This window comes from Durio zibethinus, chromosome 17 (assembly GCF_047325235.1).
Source record: "Durio zibethinus cultivar Kanyao isolate XHJ-2024 chromosome 17, ASM4732523v1, whole genome shotgun sequence".
Taxonomy (NCBI): Eukaryota; Viridiplantae; Streptophyta; class Magnoliopsida; order Malvales; family Malvaceae; genus Durio; species Durio zibethinus.
Window position 1 is genome coordinate 17,154,956 of NC_143178.1, and position 25,062 is coordinate 17,180,017.

The 25,062-nt window shown below is 29.0% G+C and overlaps 1 protein-coding gene across 1 annotated transcript; it reads left to right on the forward strand.

Annotated features, from left to right (window-relative positions):
• The first annotated feature begins 18,808 nt into the window (after positions 1-18,808).
• On the forward strand, positions 18,809-22,862 carry LOC111274769 (homeobox-leucine zipper protein HDG12-like). The gene is made up of 10 exons (XM_022859668.2): positions 18,809-19,447; positions 19,542-19,659; positions 19,761-19,949; positions 20,046-20,516; positions 20,624-20,725; positions 20,820-21,014; positions 21,104-21,284; positions 21,356-21,624; positions 21,716-21,805; positions 21,952-22,862. Exons 1-10 carry the CDS (start codon positions 19,323-19,325, stop codon positions 22,339-22,341), a joined length of 2,130 nt encoding a protein of 709 aa, XP_022715403.2. The 5' UTR covers positions 18,809-19,322; the 3' UTR covers positions 22,342-22,862.
• Positions 22,863-25,062: the final 2,200 nt, after the last annotated feature.

Below are 25,062 nucleotides of genomic sequence, written 5' to 3' on the forward strand. Positions count from 1 at the left end.
ATAAGCCTAAACTATGTGTTTAAAAGTAATCAAACTAAGGATAATTTATTTTTCTAAAGTTATTTTTCCTTTTTTAAAAGCATGGTTTTTCATCATTTTTTCATCATTTCTTTTTCTTTCATGCTTCCATTTTTGACAAAATTTTAAAATTTTTTGAACTTAGTTTACTTTAAAATTGCTAATTTACATAAAGCATTCTCTTTTTGACATAAGATGCAATTTTTTCTTTTGAAAATATCCCCACTTGTAATTGCCTGCTATGATGATCCTTAGTTAGAGTTCGTTTAAGAAAAATTAATAGTCTCGAAAGGTATAACAAATAGACAATTTTATTTTTGTAAAATAGAAATGAAATATAGCTATTTGTCATATCAAATATGGGTACTTCCATTAAATAACAATTTTCGGGGCAAGATTTTCTTTTCTTTTTAATATTTAGAATAATTTGAATATGTCACATGCATGATGTTATAATCAATTTTTTATTTTTCATTTTTTTTACAACTCATGCTAAAAATGCATCATCTCAATTTACTTATCAAGCAAAGGCCTAATGTAGTTCATAGTCCAATCGGGTTTTCCATTCAATGAAAGAGTAAATTAATGTCACACAATTCAAAAATGTTGAACAAAAAGATATCGAGAACATCAAGTAATTTGGAAATAGTCAAAGGCATTAATCCTACTAGAATTAGGACAATGGCTTGGCACTTTTCTATTTAAAGATCATATGGTTGGACCTTGTAATATACATAACACATCCTATTTTCTAATATCAAGTATTGACAAACCCTAGAAAATTAAAGAGATAAGGGTTGCTATCGTAATACACTAGTAGCATACTATTTTGACCTGGGGATTCTTCTCATTCTTTAAAGGTTCTTTCACTCCAAGTTCGTGTAGACTATTATTAGAAGTTGGACACTTGGACATTTGAAGGTTTGTGACAACTAAGGTTAGTGATCTTGGAGAAAATGTGTTTGAATTAAAGGAAGAAACTTTGTAAACAAAATTCTACACCTTACCCAGATTGTATGCTTGTTGTATATCATGATATCAATGCTTGATCATTAGGATTGAAAAGTCTTAAAATTTTGCTACATATAAGTGACTCAGTTATGTTTAAATCCCAACATCACATATACAATAAGCATTAAGATAATGTTAAATGCAATTATGAGTTTTTTAACATATTATTGTCACATAAAGTTATAAAAGTGTTAGTTTTCAAAAATTTTGTTGGTATTTGTGTTAAAGTCCATAAAATTTACTTCATTGGTAATGTAATATTACAACAAAATTATTTTCATCGAAAATACTTTTTTTATTTTTTAATGTTTTGGACTGTTGTAATTTGATCATCCTTAAATATATTGATATGTAGGCTCTCCCACATGGCAAAGTTAGGGTGTGATGCAAAAAGAAAAAAAAAGGCTAAGAGTGTGTGAGTATTAGTTATATAAGATTTCAAGCTTATCTGAGTTGTTATAATTTTAACAAGCGATATGTTTTGTCGTGGCCAAACAAACAAATTTGTTGTCAATAGGTGTGTGTAGAACTTGCTCCATGTGCGTGACTTAAGGTTCACCATGTACCATAAAGTAAATCACCAAGTTAGAGAGCTAGGGTGTGTGATTGTGGACACTTTAATTTATCTAAAATCATTTAAAATGCATTTGAATTTTGATACATAATTTCAAGGTTTGATCCATCGATATTGTTGTTGTGGGCTTGTAAAATGCTAATTTGGCTTTAGTTAGCCAATAATTGGGTTTGCTCTATTTTGGATTTCAAGCCCAAAATAAGATGTTCTGTTTTATTTATTTATTTATATTTCTTTTACTTTAGCATTTTTTATTTTTATTAGTTTTTCATTAGAAAATCAAAAATTGAAAAAGCATAAAAAATCGAAAAATCGAAAAAAAAAAATTTTTTTCTTTGAGAAAATCCAAACGAGATTGGGATTGAATCGTTTGAAGATAAAATTGCTGTTGAGATTAAATTCCTTAAAAGATAAAATTGAGCAATTTTCCTGGAACCGAAATTGTTTTGATTTTTGACTCCATCTATTAGGACGCATCCCTACAAAATAACCCAGAATCAACAGCAGAAAGGGGCGAAAAAGAGAGAGTAAAAGGGAGAATAAAAAAAATTAAGAAGAGTTAGAGGAAGGAAAGAAGTTTGAAGTGGGGAGAAAAACAAGAAACAAAATTCGGCGCAAGTTACCACTGTTACTAAGCCTCGTTCTTTGAACAGGGTTTTTGGTGCCTATGAAATATCTCAGTTGCAGAAGTTTCCTCAACCAATGTTGCAAAGACAGTTGGAGTAGTTCAAGGTAAACCTGGTCTAAAAGTTGAAGCTGCTCTCGTTAGGAGTGGTACTGGTATTAAGAAGAAAGGTGCAACGTTCTACAGGTTCGGAGGTGGAATTTCCTCAACGCAAAGGAACAAATAATGGTGGCTCTGTAGACTGTTCCAATCGCTTGCATCAAGTCCATGCTTCAGATGAACATGGTGATCAATATGGAATAGTGAGAGAACGTGAAAGGAGTAGTGTGAAAATCACTCTGCTACTTACGATGCCATCACTGATGTTGATCAAGAAAGGTTTCATGATGCACGAGACTATGATTGGGACCAACAGAGGTCTTCATCTGAGAGGATATCTTTATCTACTCCGGAGAGGAGGGATTGTTTAAGAGCTGGTAGTGAAGATTCAGATCTACTACGTTTATCCGAGCATAGAAGGGTTAATGGCTTGAGATTTGTGAGTCATGATCATGCCCTAGAAAGCCATGAAGGTAAGCAAAATTACCAAAGAGACTCAACATTACCTCTCCATGAGAGTTCCCTTGGCAGTTGTCTTCAGGGTGGAATAAAGCTCCCTGGGATATCCTAATCAATGGGACTGACTTGCATTATGAAACAAAGATAGAAAGAAGGCAAAAGTGGGGCCAGCTGTCACCGGGAAAGACACAAACCTCTTCCTACCAGGGGAGACTTTGCGACAGGATTGGTAGGGAACTGACGGTAAAAATTAAATCTAACGATTTAAAATATGATACAATGTAATAAAAATATAATATAAAAATAATATATAAAAATAATATTATTTAAAATTTTAAAAATAATTAAATATATTTTTTATTGATATTAATTATTATATATAATTTTTATATAAAAATAATATAATATATAAATTTTAATATTTTATATAAATACATAAATTATCAATTTTAAATAAAAATTATGTTACTTGGACCTACATTATGTATATTCATATGATCCCTCTCTTGATTGATGGGTTTGGTAATTTTGCTGTATTCTTATTTTTAGTTTTATTTTTATTTTGTTTTGTTATTTGGTTACTTGCTTACTTATTTGTTTCTTTTATTTACATGTTTTAATTAGTGGGCATGAATGGATCCTTAATAATAACAACAAATTTAATATAATACATGAAATTTAAAAATTTTTAATAATATTTAATTTTTTAAAAATTTATTAACTAATATAATATTTATTTCTAATGATTAATTTCAAGCTAGGAATCCTCCTTTCGGTGCTGATCTCAGTACGAGTTTAAATCCAATTGGGACATCCTCATAACAATTTCATCTTTTAGAAAAAGAATCCGGTTGATTTTTTTTATTTGAAACTGGCTGATATCTTTGGCCTAGTCGATGCACGAGAAGTCTGTTCAATATAACCTCTTTTACAGATTCGAGATCCGGTTCTAGTGGGTTAGCCTCGATCGAAAAGGGGTTTTGATCAAGAGACCCGTTCTATCCAAAAACCATGTAAAAAAAAGGATGGCGTTGTAGGAATCGGTCAAATTCAAACCGACGAATAAAAGTTTTGCAGACTCTAGCCACTTGGCTACGGTTGCCTCTATCAATTCCATGTCTTTCTCCCTTGCTCTACTTTGCTTTACAAGGTGAGATCAGGAATAAAAGATGCCGGAATGCTTTAGAAGGAAGGACACAACATAGGTGGCGGTTCATTTTCATAAATAAAGGCTTTATAAAAAAAGAGAATCTAATAGTTCTCCTTACCTGAACCTTTTCCGTGGTGACAATATAAAGAAGCATTTAGGGATTTGTTGATGATCTATGATTATACAGTTGATCAAGCCTTTCAACCGGGATTGTTGTTATTGATTTGACGTAGAAAAGGACTCAACTCAAAGAATCAATTTCTTTCTTGAGTTGCTTGAATTTGTCGAGTTGAAGTTAGCACGTTTGATTGACTTGAATAGCCGACCTTCCCAACCAATCAGTCTGTTGAATCTTTATAAACAACCCCGAATCTTTCTTCATCCATTACTGAAAGGTGTTGGCATTCAACTTAAGGTGTCCTGAACTGTATAGTTGTCCTTTCTCTTTTGAGTGCTAATCTAAATAAAAATTAATTTCTTAGCAATATTAATAGGTAAATGAAAAAAAAAAAATCCAATCCCCAACTCCAGCGGGTTCCATGAGTAAACTTCCCTAACTCATTGAAGTGTACTGACCGCGTCTGTCAAATCGTAGAAGTGAGTCAAATAGTGATGGAAAGTATCAAATTAATTAATATAGTATAATTTAAATATTAAATTAAATATTTTTAAAATTTAAATATTTTATTAAATATTTTATTATAATTTAAGAGTTATTTATAATATTAATTTTTAAGTATTTAATAAAAATAAAGATAAAGATAAAGGTTAAAATTTAATTTGTAAATTTAATTTTCATCATATAAATTTTAATAAAAATTTGAAAGTAAAAAATAATTAATTCAATAATAAAATTCTAAAAAATCATGATTGGTTGGTTTTTAAAATTTTTAGATAAGAAATTTTTTTTAAAATTTATCCAAAATGGTAAAAAATTTAAATAAAACTTTGATAATAATAATAGATGTTTATTTTTAAACTAAATAAAATAAAATATTATTTTATAAAATTTTGAAAGTAAATAAAAATCCAATAGTAAAATTTTTAGAAATCATTGGTTGATTTCTTAAAAAATTTGTAAGTAAGAGATTTTTTTAAATTTAACTCAAATGATATAGAAATATAGATAAAATTTAAATATTAATAGTTGATATTTATTTTCAAGCTTAAAAAATACAACTTTGTCAATTAAATTCTAAAAATTCATAATTGGTTGATTTTTTAAAAAAATTTTAAATGAAAAGTTTTTTTTTTCTAAATTTGTCCCAAATGATAAAAATATTTAGATAAAATTTTGATAATAAATATTGATGTTTATTTTCAAACTAAATAAAATATAACTTTATAAAATTTTGAAAGTAAATAAAAATTCAATGATGAAATTCTTAGAAATCATAATTTGTTTATTTCCTAAAAACTTTTTGGTGAGAAATTGTTTTCTAAATTTAACCAAAATGGTAAAAACATTTAGATAAAATTTTGATATGAATAATTGATATTAATTTTCAGGCTTAAAAAAAATACAACTTTGTCAATTAAATAAAATTGATGTTGGAATTTTTAATAATTACAATTGCTTGATTTTCTAATTTTTTAATGGGAAAACATATTTTTAAATTTGACTTAAATGATGAAAATTTTTTATATATTTTAATAGAATATAGAACGTTAAAAAAAAAAGATGATTAGAAATAATGAAACCCTTATAATAAAAACTAAGGATGAAATTCTTAATAATTACAAATGAATTTTTTAAAGAAATTTTTAGGTAAGAAAATATTTCTAAATTTGACTTAATAGTAAAAAAATTAAGTATATTTTCAATAAAATAAAATAAAAACCCAAGAAACAAAGATAGATTATAAGAATTAAAATTTAAGCCTCTCTCATAAAATATTTATTAAATCTAATGATGGAACATTTTCAAAAAAACGAATGTGATTCTTGAATACAGTTGAAATGAGAAAAAAAATTTAAGAATTCTACAATATTGATGGAGAATGTAAAAAAAAAATTTCAATACTTAAATATTAAAATTTAATGAAAAGATCATGTAGAGAAAACCTTTATGATGATTTAAAAATAATTGGTACTATCTTTTAATGGGCATCGTAGGGACAATACGTTCCTCACACATATTTAAACTCCTAAATCTAATACTTATAAGAAAATCAAAACTTATTCCTTTTAAAAGGTCTTAGTTAAGTTTAGAATTTTCTTAGAAGAAATATATTTATTTAAGTGATCAATTACACTTAAAAGAAATATTAGTGATGATTTTTAATTTAGTGTCTAACGATCAAGTTTTCAGATTTATATGTTACAATATTGAATATTAGCTATATAAAATTTCATGCTTTTTAAATTTTTGATGGTTTTCAACTAGAACTATATTTTGTTTTTGGCCAAAAAGAAATTTATACTTATGTGTGTGGGTGAGACTCCTATGAATTCAAACTTTAATCAAATCCAATATTATGACTTAAGACAATATTAGGAGTCACTATCAATTTTTAAACTAAATTAAGAATCGATTATAGATATTAAGTACAATACCAAGACCAAGCCCAGTGATTAGTTTTTAAATTTTGGTCATTTTGGTCATCTTAAAATGTGATTCCCCCCACTTTTTCTTCTGCACTAAATTTTAGTTTTAAAGTATGATTTGTAGACTTCGATTTGAAATCAATTAGACTTTTGGATTTGACATATGGTGTTAGATGCAAGAGGTCAAAGTAGACTAAATGATAGTACAAAATTTGAAATTTCAATATTTCTAAAATTCTTTTGGATTAATTCTTACTTTATTATGTTAGAAACTTAAGGGATTTGGTTTAAATGAATTTGATTGAATTGTTCTTGTATAAAGATATATTTTGGAAATTTACTTCTTATTTGACAATTTTAGGTAAAATTAATTTTTTTGAGAAAATACTACAAAACATATTTTTAATTAATATATATTTGGATATCTTTTCATTAAATATTATATTATTAGATTGCGACCCTTGCAATGCATTGGATAGTTTTACTTACTTAATATATATATAGATACAAATTAATATTCTTTCCAATGTTATATTCAAATATTCAAAATTTGTAGTAACTTTATAAAATTTATATACTTGACTAACTTGTTATAAAAATAAACTTTTTAGAAAAAGAAGAAGAAGAAAAAAATGATATGTTTTCACTTTGCATTATCTTTATTTACAATAATATTTGTACACTTGCAAATTTAAATCAAATAAAAATGAGTTAGATGTCTTTCTTAAAAGAACAAAAACATATACATTATTGAATGATAAATTAAATAATAAAAAAAGTATTGGCATATTTGCACTTTTGTAATTTTGATAAAATCTTAATACAAAATATGAAAAAATGTTAGGAGATGTGTGAAAAAAATACTATTTTTACCACAAAATTGCAATAATAATAGAATATATTTTGGAAAAAGAAAGTTGAAATCAAAAAATAAATTTTAATGGTAATAGAATATACTTGAAAAAGTTCAAATTATTTTTTTTAAAATTTAAAAAGATTATAATAAGTGATAAAGATGAACTCAAATTTCTTGCATCTATATTTGAAATATAAATTTGATAGTTAGAGTTGAGATGAACGTAATCCTTTTGATGATCCTATTATTTAGAGATTTAATATGAAAAGGTTATTTGAATTTTTAATACATTACATAAATTTTTTAAATGATAATTTTTGTTTGATTCAAATCAAAGATTTGAATAAGCTTAATCTTTATAATTTTTAAATATATTGCAAGATTTTCATAATTAAATAATTTATTAAATAAGATTATTTGGTAAAACACTAAAATTAGTCATTATGAAGATAAAATCCATATTTTATATTTTTAGTTTTAAAAAACATATCTCTAGATTGATTTGGCTTGCAATTTTAATTTGAATAATTTTGATATTTGCCTAAATTTAGGATTATCTAATATGTAATTAAAAAAATAGATATTGTACTTTTTAAGAAAAAAAACTATCATATGTTTATCCAAAGAAATTGTCCACATAAACGTTCATATGGCAAATCTTATTAAATATCTATGTATCTTGTAAAATAACATATATGATTACTGATTTTATGTTTAGCTTAGAATTTTATAATTTTCTAATTTGTGAAAGAAAATCATTTTGATTAGAAAAATGTTTGAAAATTAGTTTTGGTTAAGCAAAGAGATTTTCACACCCTAAGTGTCCTAGAAATATCAATAGAGAGTCTTGACTTGTTTTGATAATTTAGTAGAATGGATTTATGATATTGAGTATTTTGGAATGATATACTTTGAAAGGCTTTGAATGCTTTATTTCTTGGTTTCGATTTTTGAAAGTTTTGGGAATTGAGTTTATGTCTCTTCGATTTTTCGTTCCATAAAAATCAACCTCCACGTGAATTTAGATTTATAATATTATATATATGTCATAACATATAGATCCATGGATCTATTGCTAGATATGATTTAGAAGGAGTCACCACCAATATTTTTTATTTAGGTGTGACTGTTCACTTGATCAAATCTGTCCCATTTAATGAAGAGTCCCATGATTAACTTAGGTATCTTTAAATAATAGATTTTGATCCACGAAATCAGATTTTAGGTTCAGGAGTGCAGTTACGTATGAGGAAAGTTATAGCACCCTCATAATGCACATTCAAAGGATGATACCAATTTAATTCCAAATTATCCAAGCCTTAAATACATTTGTAATTTACCAAAATATTTAATATTAAAAATTAATCCTAAAATTACTCCAATAGTTTGGTAGTAATTTAACGTAGTTTTCTCATCTCAAAAGTATTTATGGAGACTAGTCTTTCACTTTGAAGAGGCTCTATCGTTGAATTTATTAATGCATTTTATTTAAAAAAATTAGTAAAGCCTTCTAATAGCTTGGTAAGATTTACTTTGAGGTAGATCTCTCAATAATTTAGTGAGATTTCATTTGAAAGATATTTATAAAATTTTATTTTTATTTTTTTAAGAAAATTCATTAAGTCTCTTAACAGTTTGGTAAGACTTAATTTAAAAAGCAAATCTTCCAATAGTTTGGTAGGAAAAATTATTTTTTTATTATTATTTTTGAAATTTGTTTACAAAATTTTTCAATAATTTGGTGGATTTCATAAAATTTAAATCCATAAAAATTCTCCAATAGTTTGATAGGAATCACCATAATGATAGCCATAATAGACAGTGAAATCATACCATTTGGGATAAGAATGTTCAAGAAGTAGAAATGACAGCAATTAGGTAATTCTTATAGAGCTCTTAGTATAGTTCAGTATAACTTATAAGAATGAGATCAAATGTTAGCCTTTTTCAAGTCTATGATTCCTGAACACCACTTGTTTTGTTGGCTAAATGAGTAAGGGATCTTGGTGTGGTTAGATAAAAAAAGTCATGTAATTGGTTGATAAGATGAAGCAGAAACATAATTCGTAGTGTGGTGATTTGTGGGATAGGTTGGTCGAAGATAGTTTCTAAATTGTTCAACACTCATAGTTTGAGCTTCACTTTTTTTCTTTTTAGGTAACTTTTTAACAGTGGAGGATTTTCCCCCTCAAGTTTGCCATTTTTAATGGTATTTTCAATGATTTCTCATGAAATCACAATTTTAGTAAAATTTTTAGTCGCGTTCCCTGTCATCTTCTCATAATATGACGACTTTAAAGTGTTTACAAATAGCACTGTCAATTTTTTTTTGTTAAGGGAGGTTGTACCTAAGTAGTGACATCATACCACCTTTGGACATATCCTTTAAAAGACGCAAATGCTTGCTTCTCCATTTCTTATAATGAAAAGTGATTAGGGGCTATATCTATGATATGGCGATATTGATTAATATAAAATTGAGTCAAGTCCTTTCACGATCTTATGCGAGTCTTATCTAATTAAACATACCACTTTACAGTAGATCGATTAAGTTATCCTAAAAAACATGCATGAGTAGCTCTCATTGTTAGCATGTGTTGTCATTTTGCAATAGTACATTATGACATGTGTAATAGGGTACTTAGTACCATCGTATTTCTCAAATTTTGGCACTTTGAACTTAGGTGGGATCATCACATCTGGTACCAAATAGAGCCCCACGGCATCCATGGATCCATAAAAATTGACGTCTTCCACAACCTGCAATCTTTTCTCAATCATGCTTATAGCTTAATCGATTTTAAAGTCTTTTGAGGGTGTGGTCATCTGTAACTTCATTTTTTCCTTTATTTCATCCATATTAGAGATTTGAATAGGTTTAACTGTTTTCTCAGCGAAGACAAGTTTATTATAACTTTGTACATTTTCTTGACTGGGTGTATTAGGTATTTTAGAGAAACTGTAATTTGAGAACGTGGCCTATTATGGCTGAAAACTTGAAGTGGTTTGGGTTTGATGTGGATCAAAACCTAGAGGATACAGTGACTCAATAACTTTATTTAAAACATCTTCTTCTATTGTTTTCCCTTATTTATTTTTTCTAGAGCTTACAAAATCTTGCTCAGTTTCCCCTCAATTATCTCTTGGGCTTTTTCTAACCTTTCGAAATGGTTTACATTATCCTGCTTCATCTTCTTAGCTCTAGCTCGGTGTTATATGAATGTATAGCTATTCTTGTACCTTAGTATTACAATTTAAAATTACTGATTATGATATGATAATGAATGAATGTAATGCAATGCATGAAAAAAAAAAAAGAAAGAATAAGAAACTATTTACCTTTTAAAGATTTCAACAAAAGTGAATTTTCATTTATTCCATAGGAGTCTATTTTACATTAGAACTAATATCTTCCCTCTATAAAAATGCCTAACGTACTTATACTAATCCTTGCTCATACTCCCCTGCTGGTATGATCAAAGCTCTCAATGTCTCAACCTTCTTTGCCATTTTTTCTACCTTGACCACTGTCTTGCCTATCTGAGCTATAAGATGCTTTATGTACCTTTGTTTTTCTAACTTTTTTTTTTCGTTGAACCATACCTGATAGGATAATTACTTGTGTTTTTTTGTAAGTGCCATGATGTGATTTTTTTGCTCATTCAGCTTCTATTTCAGTGTTTGGATGTATTCTCTTATCATTTCATTTTCATGCTAAGTTTTGACATAATCATCCTCTATTTGGGAACATTCTCTTTTTAGCTTTTCCTTTTCACAAGCTATATCTATGTTATTTATTTTCTTAGCCTACACCTATATGTGCAACCTCTTGTGTTCTTGTTGTAGCTTTATTAATTCCTTAAGGGCATCATCATGTTCTCTGATAACCTTTTGAGTCTTGTTGTATTCCCTAAAAATCTTATGGACTTAAAATTTTAATTTTTTCGCTTTATCTTTCCACTGTTCTTTTTTTTCCTTAAGCCTTAGAATTTTTTGTTTTAATTTCTCTTTCTTCGTTTTATATTCCTTCCTTGTAATTCTAACTCTCAAGGTACCTTACCTATCTTTTGGTTCGTTATTTGGCAATGGCCCTCGATTATAGGCACAATCTTTTAGCTTCTTTTGGCTCTCCAAATTAGATATCTCTAAGTGACTTTATCAATAAATGGTCCAGGACTCACCCTCTTAGGCTTTTTTCAAGCCTTGATTATGTTATCAAACCCCTGAAAATTTTTAGGCTCCCTATACGAACAATCAAACTGGCTAAGCTTGTATATCATAGGAATAAAACTATTCAGCTCCATGCTATCTCCTTAACATCAATTGTGCATAACCTATTGATTTTTGCAAACCTAAAAGTGGAGCCCTTATCTCATCTCTACATTGATACAACATAGGCTCTCAATTCATTCACAAAGCTAACCATTTCACCTAACAAGCTATGAGTTTTCATAGCAGACAATCCCATTCTTTCTAGGTTTTTCTTTTTAGCCAATTACTCTGACAAAATTTTTTAACTGAAATTTGATTGCAAAAATAAAGCTTGAGAAAGCACTCTTCTTGTATTCAAAATGGCTCTTTATCCACAGATATAATAGTGATGTGCAACCCATAAATCGTGCTTTGCCATTTTGTCTATAAAAGTTCAGAGTTCTTATAGTTTTTGCTAATATAGCTAGTGAAAAATTACACCCCTTTTTAGTTTGTTTAAATAAATCCACTTCTATCTCGATGTAGCCTAAGACCTTAGGGAAAATGACCATCCCATATATGGCTAAAGCAAACACCCTAATTATCTGATCATTATCTGGATGTTTGATAATGAAATTTCAAAGAATTTCTCATGGAATACCTTTATGCTCTTTTTTTCTTGAATATATGAATCTATGAGCTCATTTTTCACTCTTAAAATATGAACCAATTTCTTGTAATTTTTTTATTTGTGCTTCTTCACATACATTCTGTCTAGATACCAAATATGCATACCCATTAAAGTCAAATACTCCTTTATAGTTAGTACCAAATCAATCTTATTGAAGATGAAACAATGATAGAAAGGATTCCAAAACTGTATCATTACCTTAATGAGTGAGTTATCAACCTTCACTGATAGAAGATATACAATATACCCAAACTTTTGACAAAAAGCCTGCTGTTTGAAAAAAGCCATACTATTCCATATACCTGATAGGCTTTTCAAAATGAACTTCTTTTGGTAATGTAAAGATGTAAACAGATGGTAGACAATCTTCTTTTTCTTATTACCTTTTTTCTGACTCTATCTTTACATTTATGGGCGAGTCAAATTTGAAAAGTATAGATGACGTGCAAACCAGACTTTCTGTGGGTTCCATGAGAACTTTTGTTAAAATACTTTTATGGTAGAAACAATATGTGTAATCTATATGTATGTTTATGAATATGCACAAAAATAAAAAGAAATAAAAGAAAACAAGAAAATTAGTTAGTCACCTCAATAAAAAATATAAAATAAACATCGTAAAGCAAGTAAAATAACAACATGACCCTAAATTTTGGATTAACCATAAAGGGTGGAAAGATATTGCTCTACCTATGGTTAGGCTCTTAAAATTAATTATATGGGGTTTGAATTACTTCTAAGAGGTCCCCAAATTATTTCTTACATCATTGTCCATTACAGACTAGTAAAGCACCTTGATCTTTACCCATCATAGGTTACAAGTGAAAATGATTTAATTTGAGTAAAAGTGTTTCACAAACCCATGCAAAGACATAAAATCTCATAAGAGCATATGTACTTCACTCCCTCATAAGGGTAGAGCTTGGGTGGAGAGCTTTATGTTATGCACATGTAAATGAATGACCAATATATACAATAAATAAATTAATAACTAAACAAATATAAGCAATGAAAATAAGTAAATAAGAAAGAAAGAAAATAATCCCAAATTTATTAGGCAAGGCTTGGATAATAAGAAATCATTTACTGGTTTAACTCTCGGTATCCTCAGTGAAATCGTCAAACTGTCATAATGTATAGATCCGTGGACCTATCATTAGAAATGGTTTAGAGGTAGTTACCACCAATCTTTTTTGTTTAGGTATGACTAGCCACTTGATCGAATCTATCCCATTTAAAGAGGAGTCTTAAAATTGATTTAGATATCTTTAAATGGTAGATTCTAATCTACGAAATCAAATTTTAGGTTTGAAAATGCAATTACATATAAGAAAAGTTATAACACCCTCACAGCGCTCATCCATAGGATAGTACCGATTTGTTTCCAAATTATCCAAGCCTTAAATATATTTGTAATTTACTAGAATATTTAATATTAAAAATCAATCATAAAATTACTCCAATAGTTTGGTAATAATTTAAGGTAATTTTTTCACCTCAAGAGCATTCACGGAGATTAGTATTCCACCTTGAAGAGGCTCCATCGTCAAATTTATTAATGCAATTTATTCAAAAAAAATTAGTAAAGCCCTCCAATAGTTTGGTAGGATTTACTTTGAAACAGATCTCCCAATAGTATGATGAGATTTCATTTGCAAGATATTTATAAAATTTTATTTTTATTTTGTTGAGAAAATTCATTAAGTTTCCCACTAGTTTGGTATGACTTAATTTAAGAAGCAAATCCTCCAATGTTTGGTAAGAAAATTTATTTTTTATTATTATTTTTTAAAATTTATTTATGAAATTTCTCAATAGTTTAGTGGATTTCATAAAATTTAAATTCATAAAAATTCTTCAATAGTTTAGTAGGATTCATGAATTTATTTGAAAATTTTTTTTATTTTTTATTTTTAATAAAAACATATTTTTATAAAAAATTCAACAAATAATAAATTACTCAGTAAAAATAAATAAACAATAAAAGTCTGTAAAATAAATAAAAATATAAAAATGTAAAATATAAAATAAATAGAAATAAAATTAAAAAATAAAATAAAATAAAATAAAAATACTATCAGGTTGGGTCGCACCACGGGTAATGCACAGATCCTATTTGGGTTACGTTCGGATCTTGGCACTTAGAAATGACACTGTATAAGGACAATATACAGCTAAATCCTCTATGTTTTCTTCATAAGCTCCAGTCTCCTTTTTCTTTCTAGCTTCATATTTCTCTCTTTTATTTCTTGGAAACAAAGAACATTCAACCGAAAACTAGAAATTTTATAGGTTTCTGAAAAAACTTGTTAGAATTTTACCGAAAAATTTAACATTCGTAAAAAAATTCAACAAAAAAATAAAAAAATTCATCCTAAACCCATATTTTTCATATATTTTCCTAGATTTTTCCCAAATTCTTCAAATTTTAAAAAATTCAACCCTGATCCCAAAGATCTAAAATCTCTGTCCCAATATTCTAAAACAAAAACCAAAAACCCAAACCTTTCTTAATCACCTAAAACTTTGAATCCAAAAACTCCCTACCAAAATCCCAAAAACCCAGTACCTAGAAAAATTTTTAGCATTTGAATCACAAAGCTTTTTCTCTTAGATTAACTATGTCCTATTCTTAGAAATCTTGTCCAATTTATAGGCAGTACCTAGCATAGATTTTAAGGGTCAAACAGAACCAATTCAGGCTTGAACCATAGGATTGAATTTTGTCTGAGCATAATTTTAGGCCAAATTTTTGCTAATTTGTCTAGCTTAAATCCAAAAATCCTTTTATTATGAATTTAAACCTTTGACTGTGTTGATTAAATTCCTTTGATCCAGATTTCAATTTCGTAAATCAATCGCTAGTTAGGAAGTAAGGAAAGAAATAATAATAATAATAATAATATAACACAATATAATACCATACGCTCGACTAATATACTATATATACTATACTACTACTACTACTACTATTGCTACCACTACTACTACTACTACTACTACTACTACTACTACTACTACTACTAATAATAATAATAATAATAATAATAATAATAATAATAATAATAATAATAATATAATACAATATAATAATAATATAATATACTATAATGAAATAAAATATAATATAATACAATATACCATACTATAGTAATGTAATACTAACAAACATAATAAAAATTGATTCGATTGATCTTGGACATAGATGGGTGTCTACAATATATATATATATATATATTATCCTTTTAGTTTAGAAAATTTAGTAAAGCATGCAAACTATATGTATACGTGATTTTTTTGCTTTGAATTTAAAATGTAATTTTTGTTTTGAATTTGGAACTTGATTTTTATCAATATATATATATATATATATATTTGAGAATATAATATTTTTGCACAAGATACTTTGAAAGGAAATACGAAAATTTCTTTGTATGAGATAAGTTCTACAAAAATGCATGAATATTGCTTTGTATATTTGAGTAATTTGAAAATATGTTTTGTTTTGTCTCATAGTATGACAATGCTTTTAACATTGCCAACTAGGGTTAAATGTTGGTTATGTTGACATGTATTTTATGACTTAGAAATTGATTTCATACCATGCCACCAGTTTCAAAATAATAGTTTTTATTCATTATGCCATCAGTTTTAGAATAATGGTTTTATTATGTTTAGAGCAACTATTCGGTTGTTTCTGATATATTTAACCCATGCCATTAGAGTTAATTTTTTTTATATGATTTTGACTTGTGCAATTGGAGTTTATTATGGTTTTCAACCTATGCCATAGAGGTTAAATGTGGCTATAGCATGTTATTAAAGACTAATGAGAATTATAATTTTATTAGTTTTGTTATATGAGAATATGATTTTTGAACAAATATGATTATGTTAATAAAATTTCCCATTGTTATTTTTGAATCACAAATAGCAATAATTTTAGCTTAAATATTTTGTAGCATACTTTATCCAATTAAATGGATGTCAGTTACTTATTGAGTCATTGTTCTCATTCCTTTATTTTATTTTACCTTTTTCATATTTTAGTAATTCCACTTTCGAAGAATTAGTTTTGAAGCAAGTATAATTTTATGAAATTCTGTTAGTTTTTTTATATGAGAATGTGATTTTTGAACAAATATGATTAAGTCAATATGATTACCCATTGTTATTTTTAAATCACAAATATTGATAAACTTTGGCCTAAATATTTTGTAGTACATTTTACCCAATTAAGAAGATTTCAGTTGTTTATTGAGTTGTTTTCCCTTATTTTACTTCATCTTTTTTAGATTTCAGTAATTATACTTTTGGAGAATTAATTTCGAAGCAAACTTGTGTTAGCAAGATTATCCATTGTCCCATGATTTTTATATAGTTTGGATGTGAGTATTTTAATACCGGTTTAGAAGATTTGTTAGTTAGCTATAATATTGGTATCATTTGATCACGATGTATCACTTTAATTTTGGAGATTTGATATGTTGTAAAGTTTCATTTTTGAAATTTTTGAAAATATTGATTTTGGCTTAGTATGATATTTGTTGCTTTAAATGCTTATGAGATTCTATACATAAGTATGTGATGTGTTTATATCTTAAATCCTTTGGATTTGAGCGTGACATTAAGGCTATAAGTCTCGTTTTTAATAAAGGATCGGTTTTTCAGATTTGGGTACGGAGTAAAGAAAGATTTAGAACTTGTAACCCTACTTACGGTAAGTCTCGGCTCTAATGTTCTAATTTGAATAAACTTGATTAGGATTCCAAACTAAAAAAGATTTAAGATGAACTTATATTTCGCATGGTTGGCTTGTTTCCCTAATCTATATTCTATGTTGTATTGCTTCTTAAGTACGGATCAAATTGCTTTATGCAATTTTGTTGTTTTTAATTTGTTAATGAGAAATTAAAGCATCCAATAATGTGGATTAAATAGGAAAAAAAAGGATAGAGAAGCAAGAGAAAACGAAGGAAAATTTGCTAGGAGAAAAAAAAAGAGAAAAACAAAGTGATCGAAGAGCTCTATTTTAGTTTAGATGATGCTTGGGTAATTTTATAAATCTTTAAATTTAATTAACCGAGTTAAGAAATTTGACACAAGTTATTCTTTTTTTCATATTAATACATTTGTATTGAATTTTGTTCAAAATTAAAAATTTTGAATGAAATTTGTCTTTTCTATTATAATTATAAAATACAAATGAAATATTATTTTTTTAACATAAAAGTATGATTTCTCTTTTTTAAGGAATAAAAGAATGAGAAAAAAAAAAGGAAAGAATATTTGGTAGACATGATGTTTGTAACATGATGAAAAATTGGGTATATATTGGGGTCAGCTGTTGACAAAGGGGTGGACGCAGAAAATTGCGCCTCTCCGAAAAGGTCTGAAGTTTGACTTTTGGACAAATGCCCTTGTAGTCTGCATAAAGTAGCCAAGAATGGAAGGATCAGCTTGGGATTTGGATCCCAGTGAACTGAAAAACTGATGAAAGACTCCGGACAAAACAAACACTACTACTGTCTATGTAGTAGCACGAGGTGGAAAAAGGGCAAAAAGGTTCGGAAAAAGGACCAAAAGGTTAGTTTTGTCCTTATAGGTTTCTAATGATTCAATATGAAGGCTTTAATTGAAATTTTATTTCAAAAAATTGCTTTTGCTTGTTTAGATATATATATATATATGTATATGTATTATCATTTGTGAGAATAGCTGAAGAAAGTTGAAAAAAAAAAAAAGATTTAATAAGTATTCCATTTTGGAACGGGCGTTTGAAATTTTAAAAGGAACGTCGAATGTGTATTGGTTTGTTAAATTAATGGTAAATTAAAAGGCAATGTATCTCTTGTTGTTTTGTCGTAATTGGTAAATCGAAAGGTGTTTTCTGTTGTGCCCACCTGGACAGGTCAGTGGACAGAGTGACTGTGTGACGTTTGATGTTGTAGTAGTGTACGTAGGAAAAAGGTATAATATCGTATTTGACTCTAAATTATTATTATTTTTAATGTGATATTTAAAAAATTTATAATCAAATATTTAAAATTTATTTTTTAATCTAGAATTATCTTAATTCTTAATATTATTTAAAATAATATTAATGTGATATTTAAATATTAACGTAAATGATACATAATTATTATGTGATTTAAAATATAATTATTATATATTATTTTTAAAAAAATAAAAAAATTTTAAAATAAAATATTTAATTTTTTATTTGAAAATGATGTCATAATCACATCACTATCATATTATAATTATGTATCATTCATATTAACATTAAAATGCTACATTAATATTATTTTAATTGTATTAAGAGATTAAAATAACTTAACACACAAAATTAAAGCTTAGATAATTGATAAGAAAAATTCTTAATTTAAATATCATACTAAAAAAATTACAATAATTTAGAGATCAAATAAAAGTATTATCCCTAAAAAAATACCAAAATTAAACATCGTTAAAAAATTAAGGAGGAATTTTTTTTTATTTTGAAAGCCCACGTGTATGACGATGTGTCCAGGAGAGGCTAAATGCAAATGCTCTTATAAAACGCGGTGGTAGCTGTTGTTTTTTGCAAGTCGCAATGGTAGTGCGTGTGGCTGGGGCTGCATGTTTTGCTGATTACTACTACTACTATTACTACTAATTTGTTTAGTGGGAGTGGGAGTGGGAGTGGGAGTTGGAGAGTGTTAATAGAATTAGAGGGATGAGCGGGGGGTGGGCTGGCAGCCTGCCTCTCTCTGCCTTCTTCAGCCTTTATTGCATTTACACCGCAAAAATATTTCAAGACACACCCATTTTTCTTTCTGCCTAAAACTCCTTCACCCAAAATCATGCCACTGTCTTTGAAATTTTAGCCTTTTTCTCCCTCTAAAAGATTTTAAAAAAGGGACAATATGACCTATTTCCATTTAAAAATTAGTACAATACTCTCTTTCGGTTCTTGTTTTTGACCTTCATTACTAGCAAAAAAAAAAAAAAAAATGATGGGCGGGTGTTGAATCCAGAAAGATTGCTCCAGTTGAATCAAAGGGCCTCCTTTGTTTTTATTGACAAGTTGTATTTGGAAGGGACTTTCACGATCCATTTATGGAGGACGGAAGCGGCGGGGGAGGTGGGAGTGGGTCCGGTGGGGACCACGATGCCTTCGATCCTTCCCGGAGGAAAAAGCATTACCATCGCCATACTGCTCATCAGATTCAGAGGCTTGAAGCGTAAGAAGACAGGCGACCTTTCTTCCTTTCTTGTTAGTTTTGTTTTGTTTTTGTTCCCTTTATTTGTTTTGTTTTTGCTGGTGAAAATATGAAGAATATTCAAGGAGTGCCCACACCCGGATGAGAAACAAAGGTTACAGTTGAGTAGGGAGTTGGGATTGGCACCCAGGCAGATCAAGTTTTGGTTTCAAAACAGAAGGACCCAGATGAAGGTGGGTACTCCATCAGTGTGCTTTTGTTTTTTTTTTTTTTTTTCTTTATTCTTCTTTTCAGTCTACTGTCATTCATTCATTCGTTCACTCTTTGGTTCCAGAACCAGCACGAAAGAGCCGATAACTGTGCTCTTCATGCAGAGAACGATAAGATCCGATGTGAGAACATAGCCATCAGAGAAGCACTCAATAATGTTATCTGCCCTTCCTGCGGTGGCCCTCCTGTCACCGAGGATTCCTATTTTGATGACCAAAAATTGAGGATGGAGAATGCTCAACTAAAAGAGGAGGTTTTTGCTATGCTTGCTTTTCTTCTTTTCCTTAAGTTAAAAAAAAGAAAAACAAATTAATCATTTTAGTATGTTTCGCTTTCTTGCACTTTGCAGCTTGATAGAGTATCTAGCATTGCGGCCAAGTACATAGGGAGGCCAATATCTCAACTCCCACCAGTACAGCCTGTTCATATTTCTTCATTGGATTTAAGGATGGCGAGTTATGACGGTCATGGGTTTGGTGTTGCTGGTCCTTCGTTTGATCTTGATCTTCTCCCTGGAAGTTCCTCCGCAATGCCAAATTTACCTCTCCAACCAGTTGTTATTTTGGATATGGATAAGTCCCTCATTACCGATATTGCTGCAAATGCAATGGAAGAACTGCTTAGGCTTTTGCAGACCAATGAACCTTTATGGATCAAGTCCAATGATGGGAGAGATGTTCTTAATCTTGAAAGCTATGAAAGGATTTTTCCTAGAGCTAATACCCACTTTAAATCTCCCAATGTTAGGATTGAGGCTTCCAGAGACACTGGTGTTGTCATCATGAATGGTTTAGCTTTGGTTGACATGTTCATGGATTCTGTAAGTTGTCGTTTAAATTTAATTTAAACCGTTACCCCCCCCCCCCCCCCCCCCTCATTTTCTAATCAATATAAATTTTAATGGATAAACTTCAAAATTTTTTGCAGAACAAGTGGGTGGAGCTATTTCCAACCATTACGTCAATGGCCAAGACTATCCAAGTAATTTCATCTGGAATGGTGGGCAGTCATAGTTGCTCTTTGCAATTGGTAAAACCTCTAATAAATGGTGCTTTCTTTTTTTTTTTGTTTATTCATGTTTTCTTTTCGCTTTTTTCCTAAACTAATTCTTGTCTTGTTGCAGATGTATGAAGAGTTGCAGGTGCTTTCTCCACTGGTACCCACACGTGAATTTTATATCCTTCGCTATTGTCAGCAAATTGAGCAAGGCTTATGGGCTATAGTGAATGTTTCATATGATTTTCCCCAATTTGCTCCTCAATGTCATAGGCTTCCTTCTGGATGCTTGATTCAGGATATGCCTAATGGCTACTCCAAGGTTGGTCAAGTTTATTCTTCTCATCTTTGCATACGTACCCTTCAGTTTTGCTCAACTTTAATCTTGAATATATGGCTAAACGCTGATAGGTTACCTGGGTGGAGCATGTGGAGATTGAAGATAAGACTCCAATTCATCCGCTCTATAGGGATCTCATTCATGGTGGTTTGGCATTTGGAGCAGAACGGTGGCTTGCTACTCTTCAAAGGATTTGTGAGAGGTTTGCTTGCCTAATGGTATCAAGCACTTCAACCCGGGATCTTGGGGGAGGTAATTTTCAGTAATTCATGCACTCTGCTTTAGTTATCTTGAGCTCTGAATAAAATGTCCAAATGTTTCAGTAATTCCATCCCCTGATGGCAAGAGAGGCATGATGAAGCTTGCTCAAAGGATGGTCAACCATTTCTGCACAAGCATCAGCACATCCAATAGTCATCGGTGGACAACACTTTCTGGTTTGAATGAAGTTGGTGTGCGGGTCACCGTTCATAAGAAGTCTGATCCTGGACAACCCAATGGTGTGGTTCTTAGTGCAGCTACTTCCTTTTGGCTTCCTGTTACTCCGCAAAATGTCTTCAATTTCTTCAAGGATGAGAGAACTCGACCTCAGGTATAATCAGATTGATCAGTGTCAAGTTTATATAGTAAGCTTGGTTGTTTCTCACTGTTACATTTTTTGGGATGTTTGTTCTTTCCTTTAGTGGGATGTTCTATCCAACGGCAATGCAGTGCAAGAAGTTGCTCATATAGCAAATGGGTCGCATCCTGGAAATTGCATATCTGTTTTACGAGTAAGGCTCTTGAAGTTCAAGTATTTTCCTTTGTGTTCTCCACATAAAGCTTCCTGCTTTCCTTTTTCTTTGGCTTAATAAGATTTTATTGCAATGCTTTGATGATTTTTCGTTTGGCATACTTAATGAATCTGTTTTCTGAATAGGCCTATAATACAAGTCAGAACAATATGTTAATACTTCAAGAGAGCTGCATAGACGGTTCAGGGTCACTAGTGGTATATTGCCCGGTTGATTTGCCTGCCATCAATGAAGCAATGAGTGGTGAGGATCCTTCATACATCCCCTTACTACCATCAGGTTTTACGATTTCACCTGATGGCCATCCAGACCAAGGAGATGGACCTTCAACAAGCTCAAGTGCGCATGGGAACATGGGAAGATCCGGGGGTTCACTAATTACAGTAGCTTTTCAGATACTAGTGAGCAGCTTGCCATCTGCTAAGCTGAACTTAGAGTCGGTGACAACTGTTAATAACCTTATCGGCACCACTGTCCAGCAAATTAAGGCTGCTTTGAATTGTACTAGTTCCTGATGATCTGGTTGTGTTACTGCTGCTACACAACTGTTTTTACCTCTCTCTCCATCATCTTTAAATATTGAGATCAGAGAAATTCAGTCTCTTTGGGCTGGTGGAATTCAATGTGGGGAGAGGTATAGTGGTTAGTTGGGACTTTCAATGCCCTCTCATCAAGAGCTGAAGCTGCTTACTTAACTGCTTGCTGCTGCTGTTGCTGTTTTTGCTGCCAAACTTCATTACCATCTACACCAACTAATGTTTTTAAATTTAAAATTTTTTTTTTTTCTTGGCGGGTTTTTACAAGGCATTTTGGGTTTTTTCTATTTGCCTTGTAAGAGGAGTCAAGAACGCACCATACGTTGTCTTTCCTGCTGGGCCTCTCTCATCGTTTTTGCCTTTTCCTTTCTCTACTCGTATTCTGCACGACAGAGCACGAAAGCAAAGTTGTATGGTTCGGGCATTGACTTCTGTTCATGGAGTTTGCTGTTATCTTTTAATTTTATTTTATTAATGTGAATCATCTGTATTCACTGTTTTTTTTTTTTTTTTTTCAATAATAATATTAATTTCTCCCAATAGTAATAAATTTTCTTTTACAAAAGAGAACTAATTTGAAAATAAAAAAAAATGTATATTGTGAGATTTAAATCTTAAATTTATGGAATGTAATTTATAGGTGTAGTTGCTTGAACCACCACGTAATTACAGATACTCATGTACTTAAAAAGTCTTAAAGCTACTGGGGGCCAATTTTAACACTTAGAAAAGCTTTGTAGTTTGTCATTATTGTTGGGCTCCATGCATTTTATTTGAGTTGAGTTAAACTTGAAATTTCGCCGGTTCTGATATGCAATGTGTCACTAATAGTCAAGTGTGATATTATAATGGATTCTTTCGTACAAATTAGATACCTCAAATATTTGAACAAGCAATAAGTAAGACGTAGACATCATATTTGTTCAAGATTTTGTTTTTGTCCGTTAAGAGTTTAATTGGATTCAACTTTATGATTTTTTAATTTTATATTATTGATTAAAAAAAAGTTGAAATCTGCAGAATGTTTAGCTAGAATTGAAATTATTAAAGTTTTTTCAGGATCAAATTCGTATTGATGTAGGATAGTTGTTTCATATAGCATTTAAAAGTTAATTAGGTTTTAATTTTGTATATGTTCTGCATCAAGAGAAAATTAAGGAGTTATTGTTGATTGGGAATTTGAGATTAAATAAGAGTGAAGGAAGTTTTAAGAATTCTCTTTGAAATTGAAATCCTATTTGATTTTTAACAAAAAAGAATAATCAATCAGCATTAAGAAAAATTTTAGCAATTTTTGGGTAAATTCTTTAGTGAGATTTTGGGTTGGGTGTGATTTAGAAAGTGTTGATATAGGGAAACGAAAAAGGAGTCGAATTTTGAGTCTAAGAAATCCTTTTTTATTTTTTGAGATTTTTTAAAAATTTTGGGGTTTCAATCAATTTTCGATAAGATTTGAAAATTTTGATCAAATTTTAGGATGTTTGAATTTTTTGATTTTTTTTTTATGAGGTTTGAAGCTTTTGATAATTTTTTAATAAGTTTGAACTTTTTGTGGGATCTTAATTTTTTATTGAAGTTTCTAGCGGGATTTAAATATTTTGATAGACATTCATACTTTTTTAGAAAGAAGTAAGAGAATTGACTAGAGAGAGAAAAGGGAAAAAGAAATGTGAGGAAAAAAAAAATGAAAGAAAGCTTTAAATATCTCATTGAAATAACATTGTTTTAGGTTTAAAAAATTTTGAAGACCTATGGCTCAACCCTGTTAGACCCGTGCTTTGATCTAAGGTAAACTCGACTCGTTTTGTACAATTTTTTTTTATTTTCCTTTATTTTTGATTATTTATTTATTTTGATTAAATTATTTGTTGTAATATTTAAAGTATTATTTATTTATTTATTTATTTTGTAAAATAATTAGAAATAAATAAAATTTTGTCTAATGATAAATTCCAAGAAAATTATAAGTGTGTAATTTTCTTAAAAATTTCTAAGTGAGAGTTGTTTTTTTTTTTTTAAATTCGATAAAGACATTAAAGGATTTAAAAATTGATCTTATTATAAGAATTTTTATTTATATTTAATTTAAAAATTTTAAATTAGAAATAATTATGGTGATTCCTTACATAATTAATTAAATTGTGATTATATGTATTAAACTATGTATTTAACCTTGCATTTGATTATGTATTTTATTATTATGAATTTGCATATTTAAATTATTATTTATTAATAATTAATTCTATTTCATAAAATATTTAATAAATTTGATGACGGAACCTCTTTAAGGAAACAAACGTATTACTTAAATACTCTTAAGGTGATGAATATTTTTAGGGGGTCAATTAAGATGTTGAAGAAAACCTAAAAATATTTTCAATAAATTATTAAAATTAACAAAAATAATAAATAATAAGAATAAGAGAGCATGTTAATTAAGGCTAAAAAGATAATTTAATATTAATTGATACTATTTATGGGCATTGTGGGGATAACCTTGTATTTGATTATGTATTTTATTATTATGAATTTTTATATTTAATTAATTATTCTTGAGGTGAGAAATATTTTAAGGAGGTCAATTAAAATGTTACAGAAAACCTAAAAATATTTTCAATAAAATATTAAAATTAACAAAAATAATAAATAATAAGAATAAGAGAGCATGTTAATTAAGGCTAAAAAGATAATTTAAGATTA

What these genes read in the sequence shown, in the direction of transcription:
- LOC111274769 (XM_022859668.2), top strand. Translation starts at nt 19,323, where the DNA reads ATGGAGGACGGAAGCGGCGGGGGAGGTGGGAGTGGGTCCGGTGGGGAC. An exon ending in CAGATTCAGAGGCTTGAAGC is followed by an intron (nt 19,448 to 19,541) that starts GTAAGAAGACAG and finishes GAAAATATGAAG; the next exon opens with AATATTCAAGGAGTGCCCAC. An exon ending in AACCCGGGATCTTGGGGGAG is followed by an intron (nt 21,285 to 21,355) that starts GTAATTTTCAGT and finishes CAAATGTTTCAG; the next exon opens with TAATTCCATCCCCTGATGGC.